The 16615-nt window shown below is 39.7% G+C and overlaps 2 protein-coding genes across 4 annotated transcripts in view; one reads left to right on the top strand and one right to left on the bottom strand.

The window, feature by feature from the left end:
- CCDC39 (coiled-coil domain containing 39) overlaps positions 1 to 6949 on the top strand; it is a 19074-nt gene extending 12125 nt beyond the window's left edge. For all 3 annotated transcript variants that reach the window (XM_017726941.1, XM_017726938.1, XM_017726940.1), the window contains 8 exons: positions 601 to 809; positions 1992 to 2112; positions 3302 to 3461; positions 3780 to 3886; positions 5132 to 5272; positions 5420 to 5593; positions 5808 to 5890; positions 6510 to 6949. In XM_017726941.1, coding sequence (XP_017582430.1) covers positions 601 to 809; positions 1992 to 2112; positions 3302 to 3461; positions 3780 to 3886; positions 5132 to 5272; positions 5420 to 5593; positions 5808 to 5890; positions 6510 to 6669 — 1155 coding nt within the window. In that variant the 3' untranslated portion in view covers positions 6670 to 6949. The remainder of the gene's footprint in view (positions 1 to 600; positions 810 to 1991; positions 2113 to 3301; positions 3462 to 3779; positions 3887 to 5131; positions 5273 to 5419; positions 5594 to 5807; positions 5891 to 6509) is intronic.
- A 153-nt stretch (positions 6950 to 7102) lies between these two features.
- TTC14 (tetratricopeptide repeat domain 14) lies at positions 7103 to 16586 on the bottom strand (the record flags this gene model as incomplete). The annotated part of the gene is made up of 10 exons (XM_017726831.1): positions 7103 to 9097; positions 11000 to 11117; positions 11834 to 11956; positions 12038 to 12157; positions 13192 to 13263; positions 14584 to 14736; positions 15339 to 15468; positions 15557 to 15641; positions 16006 to 16205; positions 16424 to 16586. Coding segments are annotated over 10 exons (1278 nt in total), but the record flags the coding sequence as incomplete, so codon positions are not given.
- Positions 16587 to 16615: the final 29 nt, after the last annotated feature.

The raw sequence follows: 16615 nt of genomic DNA, 5'->3' as shown, positions 1-16615 counted from the left end.
CTTGTCTTTGAGGATAAAATTCAGGGGAACAAAAGAAGCTAATGACGTAAAAGTACTCAGATAAAAATTGCTCAAGTTTGGGATCATACGAGATTTTAACAGAATGATTTAAAGTACTTCCATGCTAATGAAGTTCACCATTTGCTGCTTTTCATAAGCTTTGGTATACAAAATTTGCTCATGTAACATGAATTGCAAGCCTACAGAATCTAGAATTTACTCCAAGACAGTTTTAATGGTTCAAGAGAGATATTAACTGTTCCAGAAAGCTCCTTGTCAGGCCTCTTATTTTATTTGAAACCACCTAAACTCAAAAAGTTGTAGAAGGAAAAGTCTAATAACCCAAAACTCAGCCTGAATTAGAAAGTCTGATGAATTTGTGTAAAACCATTCAGGAAACAATCTACCCCTGTCACACTCACCATGTTAAACTGTTGTCAAATGAGGAAATGATAACACTTTTGAATGCAGAGCAAAAGGAGTCTTACAGTTGTATATATATTAAAGGTAAAAGAATGAATAAATATTGCCTTACTAAATTATAAATAATCTTAATTAAAACAATGATTTCTTATTTTGATACCATTTGGCACTTATTAGGAGATGATGGTTGAAGATAATCTCTTAAAACTAGAACTGAAGCGCCTTCAAAATACTCTGTGTAATAAAGCAGAGAAAGTTCTAACACTGGAAAAACAACAATTGGAGTTAAAGAAAGCCATAGCAGAAAGAACTGAGGAAATCAGGATCCATAAGGCAATGCTGGATTCCCAAATACGACTGTTGGATCAGGAACGGCATCGCATGAGGTAACTGTTCTTACAGAAATTAAACTTGTAGCTTTCATTGAGTACATTTTTTATGGGGACACACTAAAAAGAGAAGCATTTTACCCAGCTTCACCATTAGAGAAATTGAAAATTAAATAAATCTTGCTCAGTTATCTACCAAGACAGCTGAGGCCAGCAAGAGACCCCTTCTGTGACCCTCCCAGGCTGCAGCTTTAACCCCTCGGTGAACAGGAGATCAGTGGCCTTGCTGTGAGTGAGGATCCTCAGCAGAACTGAGAGGAAACCTCAGTCACAGACATCTTTTTACAGTAAACTGTGTATGTGACTGCCTTTTTCAAATTATTCTGGACATGTGAAGCCATGTGTCTGGAGCCACGCCAAAGTACATGAAACGGAAAAGTCGCTTTTAAAGAGGGTTTACTTCCCAGCTGCTTGATAAAACTGTAATTTCTTTGATTCAAACAGTACAACTGGTTTGTTTTGTGGTGTGTTTTGTCTGGTTGAGCTTTTTCTTCTTTTTAACTAATGAGCTTTCCATTATGTATCCTACCTAACAAATTAAATCTCATGCGTTACATACGCACCCTCTTATAAAGCAACAACACAGAAATAACATTTCCCTCTTGTAACAATCAGTGCAAAGTATCTGGGATGGTTTTAGCCCTGAAATCCCAGTATCCAGATTCAGCCAAAAGTGAACACTTCAGCAGCTGAACTGCCGTGCTGACCATACCCCACACAACGGCAATGAGAGTGATTCAGTGTGCCTGATGGTACCTTAGCATTCCCACTGCTGGATCAGTGTGAGGCACAGCCAGAAACAGCCCCAAATCAAGACTCTGTGGAAGTAAGGAATGTTAAGGTACCATCAGCAGGGGGCAGCTGGAACAGCTCTGGGAGTGAAGGGCCAGACCTGTACATGTGGGGAAGGACTGTGGCACAGCCTCCCAGGATGCAGTGATCTGGGATGTCAAAACAGATTTGGCTCCATTAAGAACTGCAAAAGTCACGTAGGTAACCAGAACAAGGGGTGTTTGTGGTTGGGAGAACACAGAAAGCAAGCAAGACCAGTAGCAGCACAATTCCTGGTACAGGCTGCTGGAATAACAGGAATTTAAACTGCTGCAGCAAGAACTGCCCACAAAACACTACCAGACAAACACTTTCTCAACCCATTTATTTTCTCCCCAAACAAATCAGTGCTGAATTTCAAGATCGTCTATGGAAAATTGATAGACTGAAATGCAGATATGAAATTTTTACTCTTTCCATGCCACCTGAAGGAGAGGAGATGAAAAGTCAAGCCTACTATGTAATTAAGGTACTTTATCAACATAATTCATTATAATTCAATTATTTAAGCTATAGATTTCCCTAGGCTCTAAGACAACCTCCTTGCCTACTGCTTACTTTGAGTCTAATTGTTCTACATTATCTGACACCATTGGTTATTTAAATTATACAGAAGTTTCACAAGAATCTATGTGGAGCCTTAATTCTGAGCAGTTTGAAAACTTCACTTTAGTGCTCATTAATTTACAAAACCACAAGAATTACTGGTCAAGTGATAATCCACTATGAACTGAAAACAATTTTATTGGAGTCTCATGTGACCTTAAGTTTTTCTAACTGTCAGTTATTTCCAGATACTCATTTTACCATATGGGGTTTATACCTTGAAAAATGTCTGCTTTCCCCTTTCACTTACCAATTACCTATGCATACTTCAGCTTTTCACTGGAAAAAAGAGAAAATCAGTCTTTATCCATAATGCAATACCCTGGTTCTTGAACAAGAATCTGTTAGTTTTGATCTCCACAAATTCTCTGATTTCCTGTTAAAGCCACACACTTTTAGCTGTGAGCTTTGCTCTGAAGTTCATATTAATTAAATTTCTTAATGATGGTATTTGTGCTACTGTGAGATCCAGTACAGCAGAAGACCCTCTGCAGAAGCCGTGTGGTCACTGTGGGTGTATAAAATAGCCTCTACACCTATGGAGATTTTTCACCATATCAAATCTTCCCAGGGGCTATAGAAAATACTTCACCTGCCGGCTGTTTCTTAAATCTATTGGTCAGATCAATGAGGAGTTACAAGTGACTGATTCCCAAACTGAATGACTTCTGACAGTCTCTCAGTGGTTATATAATGTACAATCTCAAATCTTGGATTTTATGGGTGAAGGAAGCAGAGGTGAAGCATATGCTGTGATTCACATCAGCAGTGGAAGGCACAGAGACTGCTCTGTACAGGGTGTAGATGCTGCTGGGCAGGACTAAGTGAGCCTAAGTGGAGATGCAGGTACCCATAATGAATGCATGCGGATGAAACACCTCAAAGAACTTCTGTACTGTAAATAACTCCTCCTTCCAGGTCCCTAGTCACCGAAATCTCAGTTCAAGTGGTTTTAACCCCTAAATACTGCTGTATAATAAATATTTTCTATATAATTATCATAATATTTTCAGTATGTCTGCAGTCACCTAAAATATTGGTTTTGCTTTCAGGCTGCACAGGAAAAGGAAGCACTTCAACAAGAAGGTGATGATTTGGATGCGAAGATCTGCAAAGCTGAAAAAGAAATCACGGCTATGGAAAACAGCTTGTGTGTACTTAAAAACTGGAACAGAAACTACAAAAATTCTGTCTCAGGGACTGCCTTGAAAAGTACGTGAAATAGAAATTAGATAGAAAATAGAACTTAATTCTAAATAATACTTATTATTTAACTTTTGTGCCCTCTGCTGGCTCTGGAACTAGTAGCTCTTAAAACCTTCTCCCTCATGAAGCCAGTTACTTTTTCACAGTGTATTGGAATTAGTAAGAGAGTATTTAAAAACCCCTCAAACCCTGAGGCACTGAAATACTGCCAACACCAATATAGTAATACTCTGAGATGCAGTTACTTTAAAGTGCAACTTATTTTCAAGTGAAAATTTAGTTGTATACACAGCAATAATGCTGCCTCATTGTTTGGGATCACAGGTGAGGAACTTGAGGAAAAATTGAAACTAGAAAAGGATAAAAGGGATGCTGATGAAAAATACAGATACAAACAAAGAAAGATCAAGGAACTTCAGGAAAACCTCCAGGTAAAATACAAGTAAAGTTCCAGTCAGACAAGACTGCAGCATGTAGGTAAATCCATGCAAGTCATCCTAGAGGAAAAATAGGAAATTGTCGTACAATTTTTTTTCTACTCTTTTATTAAGATATGATTTTTAGAAGGCTCTACCTCCCCTTTCAAAAACTGAGTGCTTATTTGAATTTTCTTGAATCACACCAAAACTTCAGGTGTTTAGTCACATACAGCTAGAAGTTTCAGACTCCCACATGCACTGACAGCTGCTGTTCTGGCAGCCACTAAAGCAGCAGCACACACACACTACTGCAGATTAAAATCCACACAGGATTTTTCTAAAATAATACAAAAACTGAAACTGAACAAATTCAGTTTTACTGTCATTGAAGGCGCCTCAGTTAAACAGGATTAATTTAGCTGACTTGTAATTTAGCAGGCTGAGCACTAAATGCAGGCAAACAAGAGTTTGTGTTCAGGCTCCACAGCAAGGACTGACTCATGGTTCCCCTGGTTATCAAAAACCCACTTGGACCTTAAGAAAGAGCAACACTTAATTCTGATGTGTGACATTTCAGTTATATTATTAGGCAGAGGAAAGCAAAGGCATGTGGTGATATACCACATGATTGTTCTAAGCCCTGACTCACTGCCTATAGTCAACAATCATTCCTATTGCTTATTCTACCACCACAGGACATAGCTCTAATTTCAGAGATGTTATTTCTTAAGGTAAAGAAAAGGGACACAGATCTTCATCGGGGAATAAGTCCTGGATATAATGAGGTATTGCAGCAAACCCATTCCTGGCTTTTAATTTTTTTTAAATTGTATTCATTCATTTATTTATTTATTTATTAAAAACCCCAGTTGCCCTTATGGAGCTGATTTTATTCATTCCAGTCAAAGGTATCCCTCTTTTCCTACAGGAAACAATGTTGGGGTTTTTTTAGTATAGCTTGCACTGGTGAGTTGGTAAGGTAGTTTGTAGCTACTATGAGATACATCTTAAAACATGTACCTGTAATTTCATTAACAGTACCTTTAACAGTGATGTACATTACCTGGAAGTTGCTTTGTCCAGGTCTGTATCCACCAAACAGCTGGACTGGCAGAAAGTTTCGAGTTAACATTAGCACTAATTGCTTGAGCTACATTTAGAAGTAGTAATGTCAGCAGACCCTTCCACAAATACAAAAAGTGAAAGGATACCAAACCTGCTTTATAAACTAATACTACTGTTCAAATGAATTTCCAGAGCATGCAACAACACTTTGACATAGTACAGAAGCAGCAGGCCCTCTTTGAAGAGCAAAAGAAGGAAAAACAAGCTTTTATTCTGCAGCTGAAGAAAGACATTGAAGAACAGAAGCGGAAACTAGCAAGGGTTATAAAACAGGTTTGTGTGTTTATTGCTGAGAACGTCTGACTTTATACTGATAGGTAGTAAGTAGTGTGGGTTAAACTCTGTGGGTTAAACTTAGCAGGTGTCTGAAAAAGTGTTGTATTTTCATAAGAACAGTGCTTTAAAAATATTTGTGTTAAGTGTTCCAGACTATCCAGAGAAATTCAGTCTCAGAGTGGAACAGAAACACAGGAAGAGAAAGACATTCATCTTCGTGAACTGAAAGGCTTCAACAGAACTGTCAACCAAGTGATAGCTGATGTTCTAGAAGCAAATCCTGGTTTAACTGCAGCCTTTCAAATGTACTTTGACAAGGTGAGCTTTCCAGTTAACTGCCACCAAAATCTTGAGTGAGAGCTCCAGCAGCCTATTAGAGTCTTTCAAGGACAACTCACAATATGGTAAAACAGAAAAGCGTTCACCTGCTTTCAACATCTCTTCAAATCCCAAGCCCTGTAAATGCTTCTGATATGCCAATTCTGTTATATAACCATCAGATCAACTTGTTTTTTCTTTCCAAATTTTCTAGTTCAATTTAGAGCTTCCTACAGCTGCTTCTCCTAGCGGTAGTCAAACTTCTCAGTCCCCACAGAACTCACTACCTCCTACCAGGTAAGTTCTAACACACTTGGGTTACTTTGAGATTTTAAGATCACATATAAACCAGCAAAATTAGTCCCTAACTGAAAGAATTCCTCACTCTTGAAGGTCTTCTCAATTGTCTCTGCTTGCTGAAGACTCTATAAAAACTTTCTCCTTACTCTGTCCTTTTACTACGTTTTTCAAGCACATGAGGAAGTTTATTTCAGCATCCATCACAGTTTAGAAAACCCAGTAATTACAGAATAATTAAATTTACTTTTGTTTACTGTGCTCTAACTAAAAAAGTGGTTTGATATTATAAAAGCACAATTTTGAGCCATGTTTTACACTTGGTAGTGTGAACAGCCCTTCCTAATTAAATAGAGAAGATATTGATGCTTTTACTGGTACCTTCTTCCCCTGTTCAATGTATGCTCAAATAGAGCCTGTACCATGCTGACCCAGTTATGATCCAGCATTCCCAGGGATTACTGAAGCCATTTAGTGGTGATGGCTACAGAGATCTCTTCAGGGCCTTTCCCCTGGAACGACCATGGCTACTGGGTGGCTTCATTGTGAGCCACCCTTGACAGCTCTGTTTTAGATGCAGGGATTTCTGTATCCTAATTATTAAATTTTTTTCTTTCAGATTCCCCAGTAGAAAAACTTCAGCCTTTAGTCAGGGTTCATCAGCCAAAGTCGTGGAGCTGACCTTGCCTATCCCCACCCCTGAGGAAGCAGCAGCTCTTGGCTCACAGGCACCCAGCAGAGGCAGCACCTCCGGGATTTCTAAACGCAAGAAGTCTTAAGTCATTTTTTGAAGGCCACACTAGTTGAGATTTCTTAATTTCTGCAACTAACCTGTATCCATGGAATTACCTGGAAAATTTGCAGCTGAAGTACAATTGTCATTGTGTGGTTCTGCCACCCACCTTTGCAGGTCTCCCTGTAAACTGTGTAACCTTTTCTTCAGCAACGCAACTGCTGCCTCCCAGCGCTTATAAAGTAAATCCCCACCAAAGCTCAAACCAAGGGTTCACACTTGAGCTTACCTAGGCAATAAACACTGTTGTAAAACTTGCTCTTCTACTTCAAGTTGGGTTTTTTTACATTACTCTTAGAGAACATGCAATACACTTGCCTTCACAGACAGGGCAGGATTCCATGGAGTAGACAGCACATGCAACAGTGCAGCAGGATGAAACATCCCAGCAAAATTCACAAAAACTCAGACACAAAAAATTAAGAAAAATTAAGAAAATTTAATGACCAAATGGGCTATATACATTGATGGCACATGACTTCATTCAGTTATCCTAGCTGGAAGTTAAGTCTGATAGAAAAATATCAACAGTCAATTGTACCCCAGGGACAAGAAAAACCAAGCCCATCTGTTGTTAAAGTGCGTATTTGATGTGAGCACAGCTAAACTACACCCAGAGGTATCAAGGGATTTCAGCCCATCAGACACAATATTGTACAGGAACACCTCAAATTAAGAGCACAGGAAATTTGTATCTTAAATAATAACTGATATTTTATGTAAGATATTCTTCCATCTCTTTCCACCATATGATCTTTTAGAATTCTTTCACATTCGGAATACAGAAAAAATTCTGCCTTTCTCTCACTCTTTGTGTGTATTTCCTCACTCGATACTAAGTTAAAAGTTCACATAACTACACTCATCCAAGTAGTGTATTCTCAGGTACTTCACTGTTTCTTCTGCTTACTTCCTTTTTCCCTCTCAAACTCAGCTATCTGATTGAATATGTTAACTAAGTTCTGAGGCAGGTTTCTTTTAACACTGCTTTCTGCTTGTTCTGTACCATTTAAAGACATTTCTTCATCTGGTTCCTTTGTTTTGTCAGTCTCTTCATAACTTCTTTTTCTATTCTTAGACTCACTTTCATTTTTATGGTGCCTGTCACTATCATAACCTTTGTCACCTTCATGTGAGCAGCTGCTAGAATATGACCTGTACTTGCCCCCTGACCTGCCAGAATAGTCAGACCCAGGGGACATGTAATACCTGTCTTGACCTGAGCCATGTCTCTTAAACTGCTCTCTTCTCCACTCTCCATCCCTTTCAAATCTCCTGTAATAATGCATCCTGGGTTTATAATCTGACTTATGATACGAACCTGAAGAACCCCTCCAACTGGAGAAAAATCTCTCTGGTTTACCATATTTTTCAATTTTGCTATGACTTGGCTGATTTCTGGAGCTACTGTAAGAATCTCTTGAATCTTCAGACCTACCTCCAAAAGTGTCTTCATCATCACCTGAAGTCCTCGAAAAAGAACAGGGTCTGTCTTTCTCTTTTACCTCCATTTTTGGGCACGCTACGCTGTCCTGCCTTTCCAGCAGCTTTTCCACTTCAAAACTTTGGTTAAGAAAGGAAGCAGAGGTATCAGCGGGAGGGGAATACCACTCCTCTTTCCTATTCTGATCTTTATAATGGGAAGAAGCTCTAGATGAGCTTTTTTTGGAGCTGCGAGCAGACTCAGATCTATGCCGACGCTTTTTCCTACGTTTCTTGTGATCAGAGGAAGAGGAGGAAGAAGAAACTGATACATTTGATGATGAATCGCTTGATGATGATGATGAGGAGGAGGAGGAGGAAGAGGAGGATGAAGAAGAGGAGGAAGAGGAGGACGTCGATACTTTCCTTTTCTTCTTTAACCTAAAAAAAAAAAATTAACCTGTGAGATAACCTTCAGTGTCAGGCAAAAACTGAAAGAAAGCAAATCTGCACACCCCAGGTAGGACTATAAGGTGGGAACAGAAACTGAGCCTGACCATTTCAAATATCATTTCTTGATCAAAAAATTAGGATTAAATCCACTGAATATTTTGTAATAAAAGACATCTTTCCCAGTTTCACATGGCATTACACTTTGCAAATATGTCACACTGCAAAGTATTCCTTAACCAATGTCTCTTTCACACACAGCTCCATTAAAGGTTATATGCAGTAAAGGACACTGTCCACAAAATCATTCTGAAGGAAAAGCAGCTTACCCAGGGAGAAGTTCTCCCCAGCTTACAGCTTGTTGAGATGGATTGCTTACAGTCTCATCTGCACTTATTGCCACATAACCAGAACACTGAATATAACAGTTACCTTTTTTCTTCTTTTAAGAGCTTACGCAATTTTTCTGCGCTTGTTTCTATTTTCTTTGCTTTCTGTCTCTCTTCTTTGGCAGCTTGTTTCTCCCTCATTTCCAAAGATTTCTTTTTTGAACCCAAGCATCATAAAAAAGATTACATTAGTAATGTTAACACAGGTATTTTCCCCCCATTCAACCCCATCCAAATGTATACACCAGGAATGTTTTACCAGGATTCCCAGACCAAAAAGGAATATTGTTCAGGAATTTGGCATTGGCCATTGTGACAGTCAGGTTTAAATTTAAGGACCATATTGCAGTTTTCATTCCATTAAAAAATATATTTGACCAGTCATTGCAGTGGTACCCATGATCCCGCACACCAGGAAGCATGGAGCCCAAAAGTTGTAGATAGAATATGCAAAAAATCCCCAATATTACCAACATGTAGAAAAATAAGGAAAAAACCCCCAAACAACCGAAACACAGAAGAGAGTTTGAGGGAAAGTGTCATCATTATTGTAGTTTACAAGAAAAACATGGCAGAACCCAGTTGAAGATGAATTCAAGTTGGCCATGTTTGAATACAAACCGTTTTGTAACAATTTCACAGAGCAGTTTGATGCATAGTTTACGTAAGAAATCAAGTTCCAGGGGTTTGGTGGTGATGAGCAGCACCAGACGGCAGACACAGCAACAACAGTTCCGTTCAGAGGAAAATGCATTGGAGAAAAACACATAATCAGTATTACAGGAAAACACACCACAGAGTTGTTTCAGCCATTCTACACAGCAGGGACAGTATCAGACTTATGTACTAAGTTACAGGTAAATGCAGGAGAGCATCTAAGCAGATAAATAATCCTTAAACTACTTAAGTCCATAAGAGATCAGACTTCTGCCACTTACAGCCTTACAGAGTAGCTCTATCCAGATTGAGCAGAAAGTCTGATTATAGTTTTGAAAAGTCAGCATCTGTCTTAACAGCTGTAATAAAGGAAACCCTTCACTGCAGCCAAGGCCATGCATAGCAACAAACAACAGCTGTCATGTTCTTTATCTGCTGCATCAATGACTGCAGGAGAATGTCAAAAGAGTAACATTTATCTCCTACTTGCTGGGAATATTCTTCATCATTTTAACTGACACCTCCTTCTAAAGCAGCCAAACGCAGGTACTGCTCAAATAACATACACATCTTTATCTCTGGTGTAGTTCAGTTTTATGAAGATTGTCCTATCTCCTCTTCCCCCTTGTTTCCACACATCCTGTCAGCATTATGGCTCCACCAACTGAAGAACTGCTGACTAAAGCCATCTACCCCAGCCTGTGTACATCCTCACATGCAGAAGCACAGAACAACACAAGCCTGTTCCTCAGTGCTCTATTTTACTCTGACTCACTCTGGAAGACAACACAAGCAAAGGAGGTAAATAAAAGGGAAAAGATGACAACTCAGATTAGCACAGAGACCCAGCAGGCTCACCTGGGAAACATGCTGCGTGCAAGGGAAGAGAGAAAAAAACCACCAGACAGCAGAGGAGAAAGCTGAGATATTCAAACTGTCTGCCCACCCACCCTCCACCTCCTGCTGTTTTCCTTTAAATTACCTTTCAATTTCCCTCTCATGTGAGCTCCCTGTGCCTCAGCTTTGCCTGGCATTACTCTCTGTAACTACCCCAAGGACCAAGGGTCTGGCCTGACTATGGTAACAATGTTTCTTTGGCTCGTGGAAGTGTTTTACATTTTGAACATTTGTACTCATAGAATGTTTTACGTTAACCTCATTAATAACACTGTGTCTGGCATTTCTTTACTATCCCAAAACAGTGGAGTCACCAAGAGGTACCTTTCTTCTGGTAGGTACAGCCATAATGCTCACTAGAAAAATTTACTGTGGAGTAGGGAAGCAGAGAATAAGACAAACCATCAATTTAACCCCTTCCTGTTCAAAGGATTTAATATGACTTTTGATGTTCACTTATTGTCACTGAGAGCACCATATGAAAAGAAAGTAAAGAATCACCTGCATGTGCTTACGGAGTTTTGTTAAGGCCTCTTCTGCTTCCTGAAAAGTCTCATCCAAGCTTAAGGCTTTTTTGTAATAACTTTCAGCATTTAGCAGTTTCTCTTCCTCTTCCAACCTAAAATTCAAGTGATAATTCATATACAGTTAGGACACAGATTTTGACAGCTTTTTCTTATTTTAGGGCTGTCTTATTTGCAAGTATTTCTTATTTGCACTGTGACACCACCACTGCATCCCTCTGAGACCCCCTCTATCATCTCAGCTCACCTCACTAACAACACAAAACAGTATTTCTGACCTTATCATCTCCTAATCCTGACCTGTAACTCTATTCTTTGAAATGTCAATTCCAGTTTCAAAAATATTCTCTCTTCTTAACACAGGGCATAAAAGAAACCTATTCCCTAAATATTCAAAATTAAAATTTTGCATTAGAGTGGTTCATCAGTATTTCAGCAGAGTAATGGAACATCATTTTGTTACAAAACGTTTTTAAAAAAACAAACAAACAATCCTAAACTTTTTGGAATATATTCAAACAATTCACAGAACTTTATGCAAGCCTGGTATCCTACCAGTGAAAGGGTATCAAGGACTAAAAAGGATATCGAGGATTAAATCTCAAATATTTTGCCAGGCTTTTAACTGGGACAGAGGACAAAGTGTAAACCAATTACACAAGAGGGATATTTCCAAGGACTTCTTTTTTTTCTTTAAACACATAGCCAGGAAGGAAAGATGCCATTCTGTGTCCTCACTAGAATGGTATTAAAAAAAATGCTATGAGAAAACTTGTTAACAACCAACCAAACCCACAACTCCAACACTTACTGCCCGCCTCTTTCCACAAGGGTCTGACACAGGTATTTCCTTGCATTTCTGTGGGTAGGACAATTTTCTAAAGCAATTTCAAAATCCCCTATGGCTTTGTTGAGACTTCCTTTTGTTGCATATCTAGAACAACAAAAATTGCATGTGAAACAGTGATGTTTCTCTTTCACAAAGTGGAATAAACAATGAAACAAGCAGACTTACAGAGCTCCACGTGCTACCAAAGCTTCAACATTTTGTGGATCAATTTCCAAAGCCTTGTTGTACTCATTCATGGCTTCCACGTGGCGCCCAACCTTAAAATAATCCACCCCAGCCTTCACACTGGATAAAAAATATTTAGAATATATATGTACAGTTAGTTTATGCAGATTTTTCTGTTACTCACAAATTATGATTCCAAACAAGGGACAGGTAATAAAACCTGACCTTGTTATTGTGTATTTTACACTGGCATTTCAATTAGGTGACCTAATTCCACAAAAATGTATTATCTTTAATCCAAAATCTTAAGGCACTCGAGAGCATTTCTGCAGACAGTGCCACTATGTTACATTGTTTTTCATTTATGGAATTATTGTTTAAGCAATTTTCTGCACAAACTTATGAGTGACCTACCACCATTAACCTTGAACAGGCTTAATTATGTCCAAAGCTAAAAATCCCCATTAGAGCGACGGCACAAGGTGACATGGGCAGATGGTGCACACTGAAACCAGCTCATCTCACACAAATATCCTGAGGTTTTACATTTCATGTTACCTGAACATTTCTCGCACATTTTCCAAGAGATTAACTTACTAGAAAAGAACTGATGTAAATTGATTTTCAGAACAGTTCATTATAGACTTTTTTTAAAAATTAAAATTTAACTTAACGTTATAAGCAACCTTTTCTGCAATTAATCAATGTTGCAAATACACTGCACAGTGTAAAAGCAACAGCAAATATCCAGGGCTGCCGTTCCATTTAACTTTCCAAAGACAGCAAGTGCACTTGTTGCATCTACAGTTTGAGGCTTAAATGACTTTATGAGTATGAGGTCATTCAACACTCAATTATAAAACAGAAAATTGTGTACTTGGTGTTATCACAAACCTTGCCCTCAACTCTAGAATGGGTCAGGATATTATAAATATTCTAAGAACTTGTCCCTTAAACCTGACACACATTTTGGAACTGGATCTCAGGACTTTGTCACATTCCCACTTGGCAGATAGGTTTACCTTCAGTAAGATCCTGGTTACATCGCTACACATGCAGTGGAAAAACTGTTTCAATGGGTGTTTACTTTGAAGAAATAGAACCTGTAACCCTATCCAACCTAGGAACAAGCTCTGACAAGAAATATCACATACCATTTCAAGGCCCAAGATGCAGACTGCTTTTTCCTCAAGGCAGGGGCAAAATCTTCTTCACTGAAATTTTTACTTTAAGGAATAAACAAATAAAAACATCAAGCTGGCTGGCTGAGTCTACAAAGTTAAGCTTACAGTATTGAAGTGCAATTGAAATAAGCTGAAATATTATTTGTACATGCCGTACTGCTCTCCCTCAGTCAGGTCTCTTCTTTCATATTTCTGAAACCAGCTTTTCCCAAACCATTCTAGAAGTGTTGAACTGAACCAGAACAACTGCAGTAGATTTAACAAAAACTACAAAGTCCACACCTGCTTTGGGCTTAATATAAGTAGGGCTCATAACATCATTCCATTTATTTGACTCCATTTTACAAAAGGCGTCAAACCTATTACTAAAATAAACATTGTGAATAAACATCTGTCAGAAGACATTAAAACCTAAACAAGTTGCATTTCAATCCACCGAAGCTGACAAGCTACACAGTACATTCCTTAAGTATCTGATATCAAACATTGCATGTGGTTAAGGTGTGTTGCTTATTGTCTTGGGGTGACTTTATGATGTGTATCCCATGTCACTGCCCTATGCCCAGAAATTAACTTTGTGCCTTTTTATGCCTGTAAACTGAGTCTGAGAGGGGGAAGGAAAAAACTGAGCAAAACTTTTTCAAAGCAGTTTGCAGCTTGTTCAAGGTCACACAGAGATAGCAACTTTTTTTCCCCAGCTGAGGCATGGGAGGGAGGAGGCACCCGGTTTGCTGCTTTCCAGTCAGCTTTTGGCCAGTGGTTCAGCTTTCTTTTTCTCCAGAGAGAGACTGAGAGTTGAACTTTCCTTTTCCTTCCCTGGAATTTCGGATTTTCTCCCTTTTCTACTGGACTGCTTCAACATCAGAGCACATCGGGAGGACTTTCCACTGGGCACAGAGGGCCTGGCCCTGGGCCAAGTCCCAGCTCCGAGGAGACCAAAGGGAGGACTCGAACACTTTTCCCAGGTTTTTTTTCCACAGCGAGAGATTTTATTATTTAGCATTATTTTCCTTTTCCCATGTGTTTGGTAAATAAATAGTTTTATCTCCTTCACTTTCCTTCGAGGAAAATCTATCTTTTCCCGAACCTGGTGGGGGAGGGATGGTTGTGCCTTCTCTCAGAGGATATATTTCTAAATTTGGCCAAACCGGAACACTTATTCAGAGCAATAGGATTTCAAATGCAAATTTCTTACTCTAGAGGAGTTTGCTTTTAAATATTTAAGGACATGTACACTGCAGTCATGCAAGTCAAAACGTAAAAGGTTTAAGTGGTCTAGGATTCCCACTCACAAGTCTATTTCAATGGATTAGAATAATCTCCACAGAGCTACAGGAGAGGAACAATGTAAAAATCACTTACATTTGAAGACTTCTCAGCAAAGACGGTGGATTTGACTCACTTAGTCCCAGTTTTTCTGCTAAATATTCAACTAATGATGGATTAGCGAATCCTGGCGAACGATGCAAAACCTCTTCGAATGTCTCTCCTGTGTTGGCAACTTCCAGGCTTCGTCTTAAAAACAGCACCAATGTACACAAATGAGACCTCAGGCTCCATACTCTATTTCATCATGCATATGTTTAGAACAAAAATGCCTATACAGTATCTGTATTACTGCTCACAAACTGTTCTCTTCTACAGGCACATATTTTCCTGCTATTTACCTACCCTTATGTCCTTTACCCCAAATGAGCTTCTGAAACCTATGTGGGCACCCACCTCGCTATCTCCAGGACATATAAAAACATTACAAATATTACAGAGATAGCTGTGTCCCCATCTTCTAAAGGGAATTTTAAAATGTTAAGAATTCCTATTCCAGTCTCCCAAGGTTTGGGGTTTTTTTTTATTTGTTTATTAACACAGTCCAAAAGCAACAGGTATCTCACTCTGCCTTTTCCTTTCCTTAATAGTTTTGGAAAGAAGCTAAAAAGCCAACCACACCTACATATCCAGACACAAGTATGCTAAAGAGAAGAACAACAAGGAGGATGTGATCATCCAATTAAATCAGAAACCCCACTGACGAGTTTAAGGGACAGCCAGCCTGTCACAGATGCTCTTCAGACACCCTGACTGCACCCAGCAAGTGCAGCCAAGCAGCACATCCTTACTTATAATGCAGTGGAAAGTCATCAGAAGTGATCACGCCCAGTTTTGTGCTGGAAAGTTTGGGTGGAAGAGCCGAGCTGTAAAGTGACACTGCAAGCTTCTCGTGGTAACGGTCGACGTCCTTGAGCGCAGCTGCAGAAATAATAAAGGGGAGGATAAAATTACAGAAAGGGCTCAAACCCTAAACAACCAATTCCTGGTAACTTCTGCAGCTACTCACCTCGAATAAGGTCTCCAGTTTGATAGTAAGACAGAGGATCTCCATGGTTGCTTTGAGGAGGCACATCCCTCACAGGACACAGGGCCTGCAACAGAACAGAGCAGGAATATTACATGTGAAGCCAAAAGGTTGGGGTTTTCTTGCTCCCCAAGATCAAGCCAGAAAAGATTATTTTAAGCTTAATACACATCAGAACTGTGATTCTTAAAATATGGCTTGGTTCAAGTAAAAATTCATGCAACCACAAACTATGAACTTTTCAACCCAATAGTGTGGGTCATAGCAAGATGTGTTCACTAGCTGAGCGAACTATCACCAGCTGCCCACATAGTCAGATTCTACTCATCATCCCAAAGCTGTTTCACCTTTACACGTTCCACTCCGTTAAGAGATGCAAGAGACAACTAATACACATCAAAAATGAAGTACTGACCAAAACTGTATCTTACAGTGATTTCCAAATCTGCAATTTCCCGTATGACACCACTTCCCAGACAAATCAACACCATGAAAAAGCCAAATTCACGGATAGAGGTAATCCTCCCAATCACGATATCGCCACGCTCGATGTCGCGGAAGAACAACTCTCTCCTCTCCTCCCTGGGCACCTCCATGAACCTCTCCAGGGGTGGCATGACAGCGTAACACTCTGCAACAAGAGCACAGCCAGTTACAAAAGGTCCAAGCGACATCCTGAGATCACAAAATATTTGACAACAAAACACGCGAAAATATTTTTTTTTTTTGTGCTAACAGGAAGACTGCACACAACCTATAAAAATCAATAGGAAAAAATTTCAGCCTGTTTTTAAAGGTACCGCTAAGTCAAGTGCTGCTCTTACACAGTGACCCCCCCACCTCACACACCCTCATTCTCCTCGATCGTGTCCTCGATCGGCCCGTTGGGTTTCCACGAGTGCGCGAACAGCAGATCCGCCTTCTTGGCGATGAAGCGCTTTATCTCGGTGTCGATGCTCGCCCTCTCTTTCCTGGGGGAAGGAGAACGCGGTGAGTCGCGCCCCGCGGCCCCTCACGGCCCGCCCGGCCGCTGCCCCGGCG

The sequence above is a fragment of the Corvus brachyrhynchos genome, unplaced genomic scaffold (assembly GCF_000691975.1).
Source record: "Corvus brachyrhynchos isolate BGI_N302 unplaced genomic scaffold, ASM69197v1 scaffold162, whole genome shotgun sequence".
NCBI classification, from domain to species: domain Eukaryota; kingdom Metazoa; phylum Chordata; class Aves; order Passeriformes; family Corvidae; genus Corvus; species Corvus brachyrhynchos.
The sequence above is the reverse complement of the archived record's forward strand: the minus strand, read 5'-3'. Positions and strand labels throughout refer to the sequence as shown.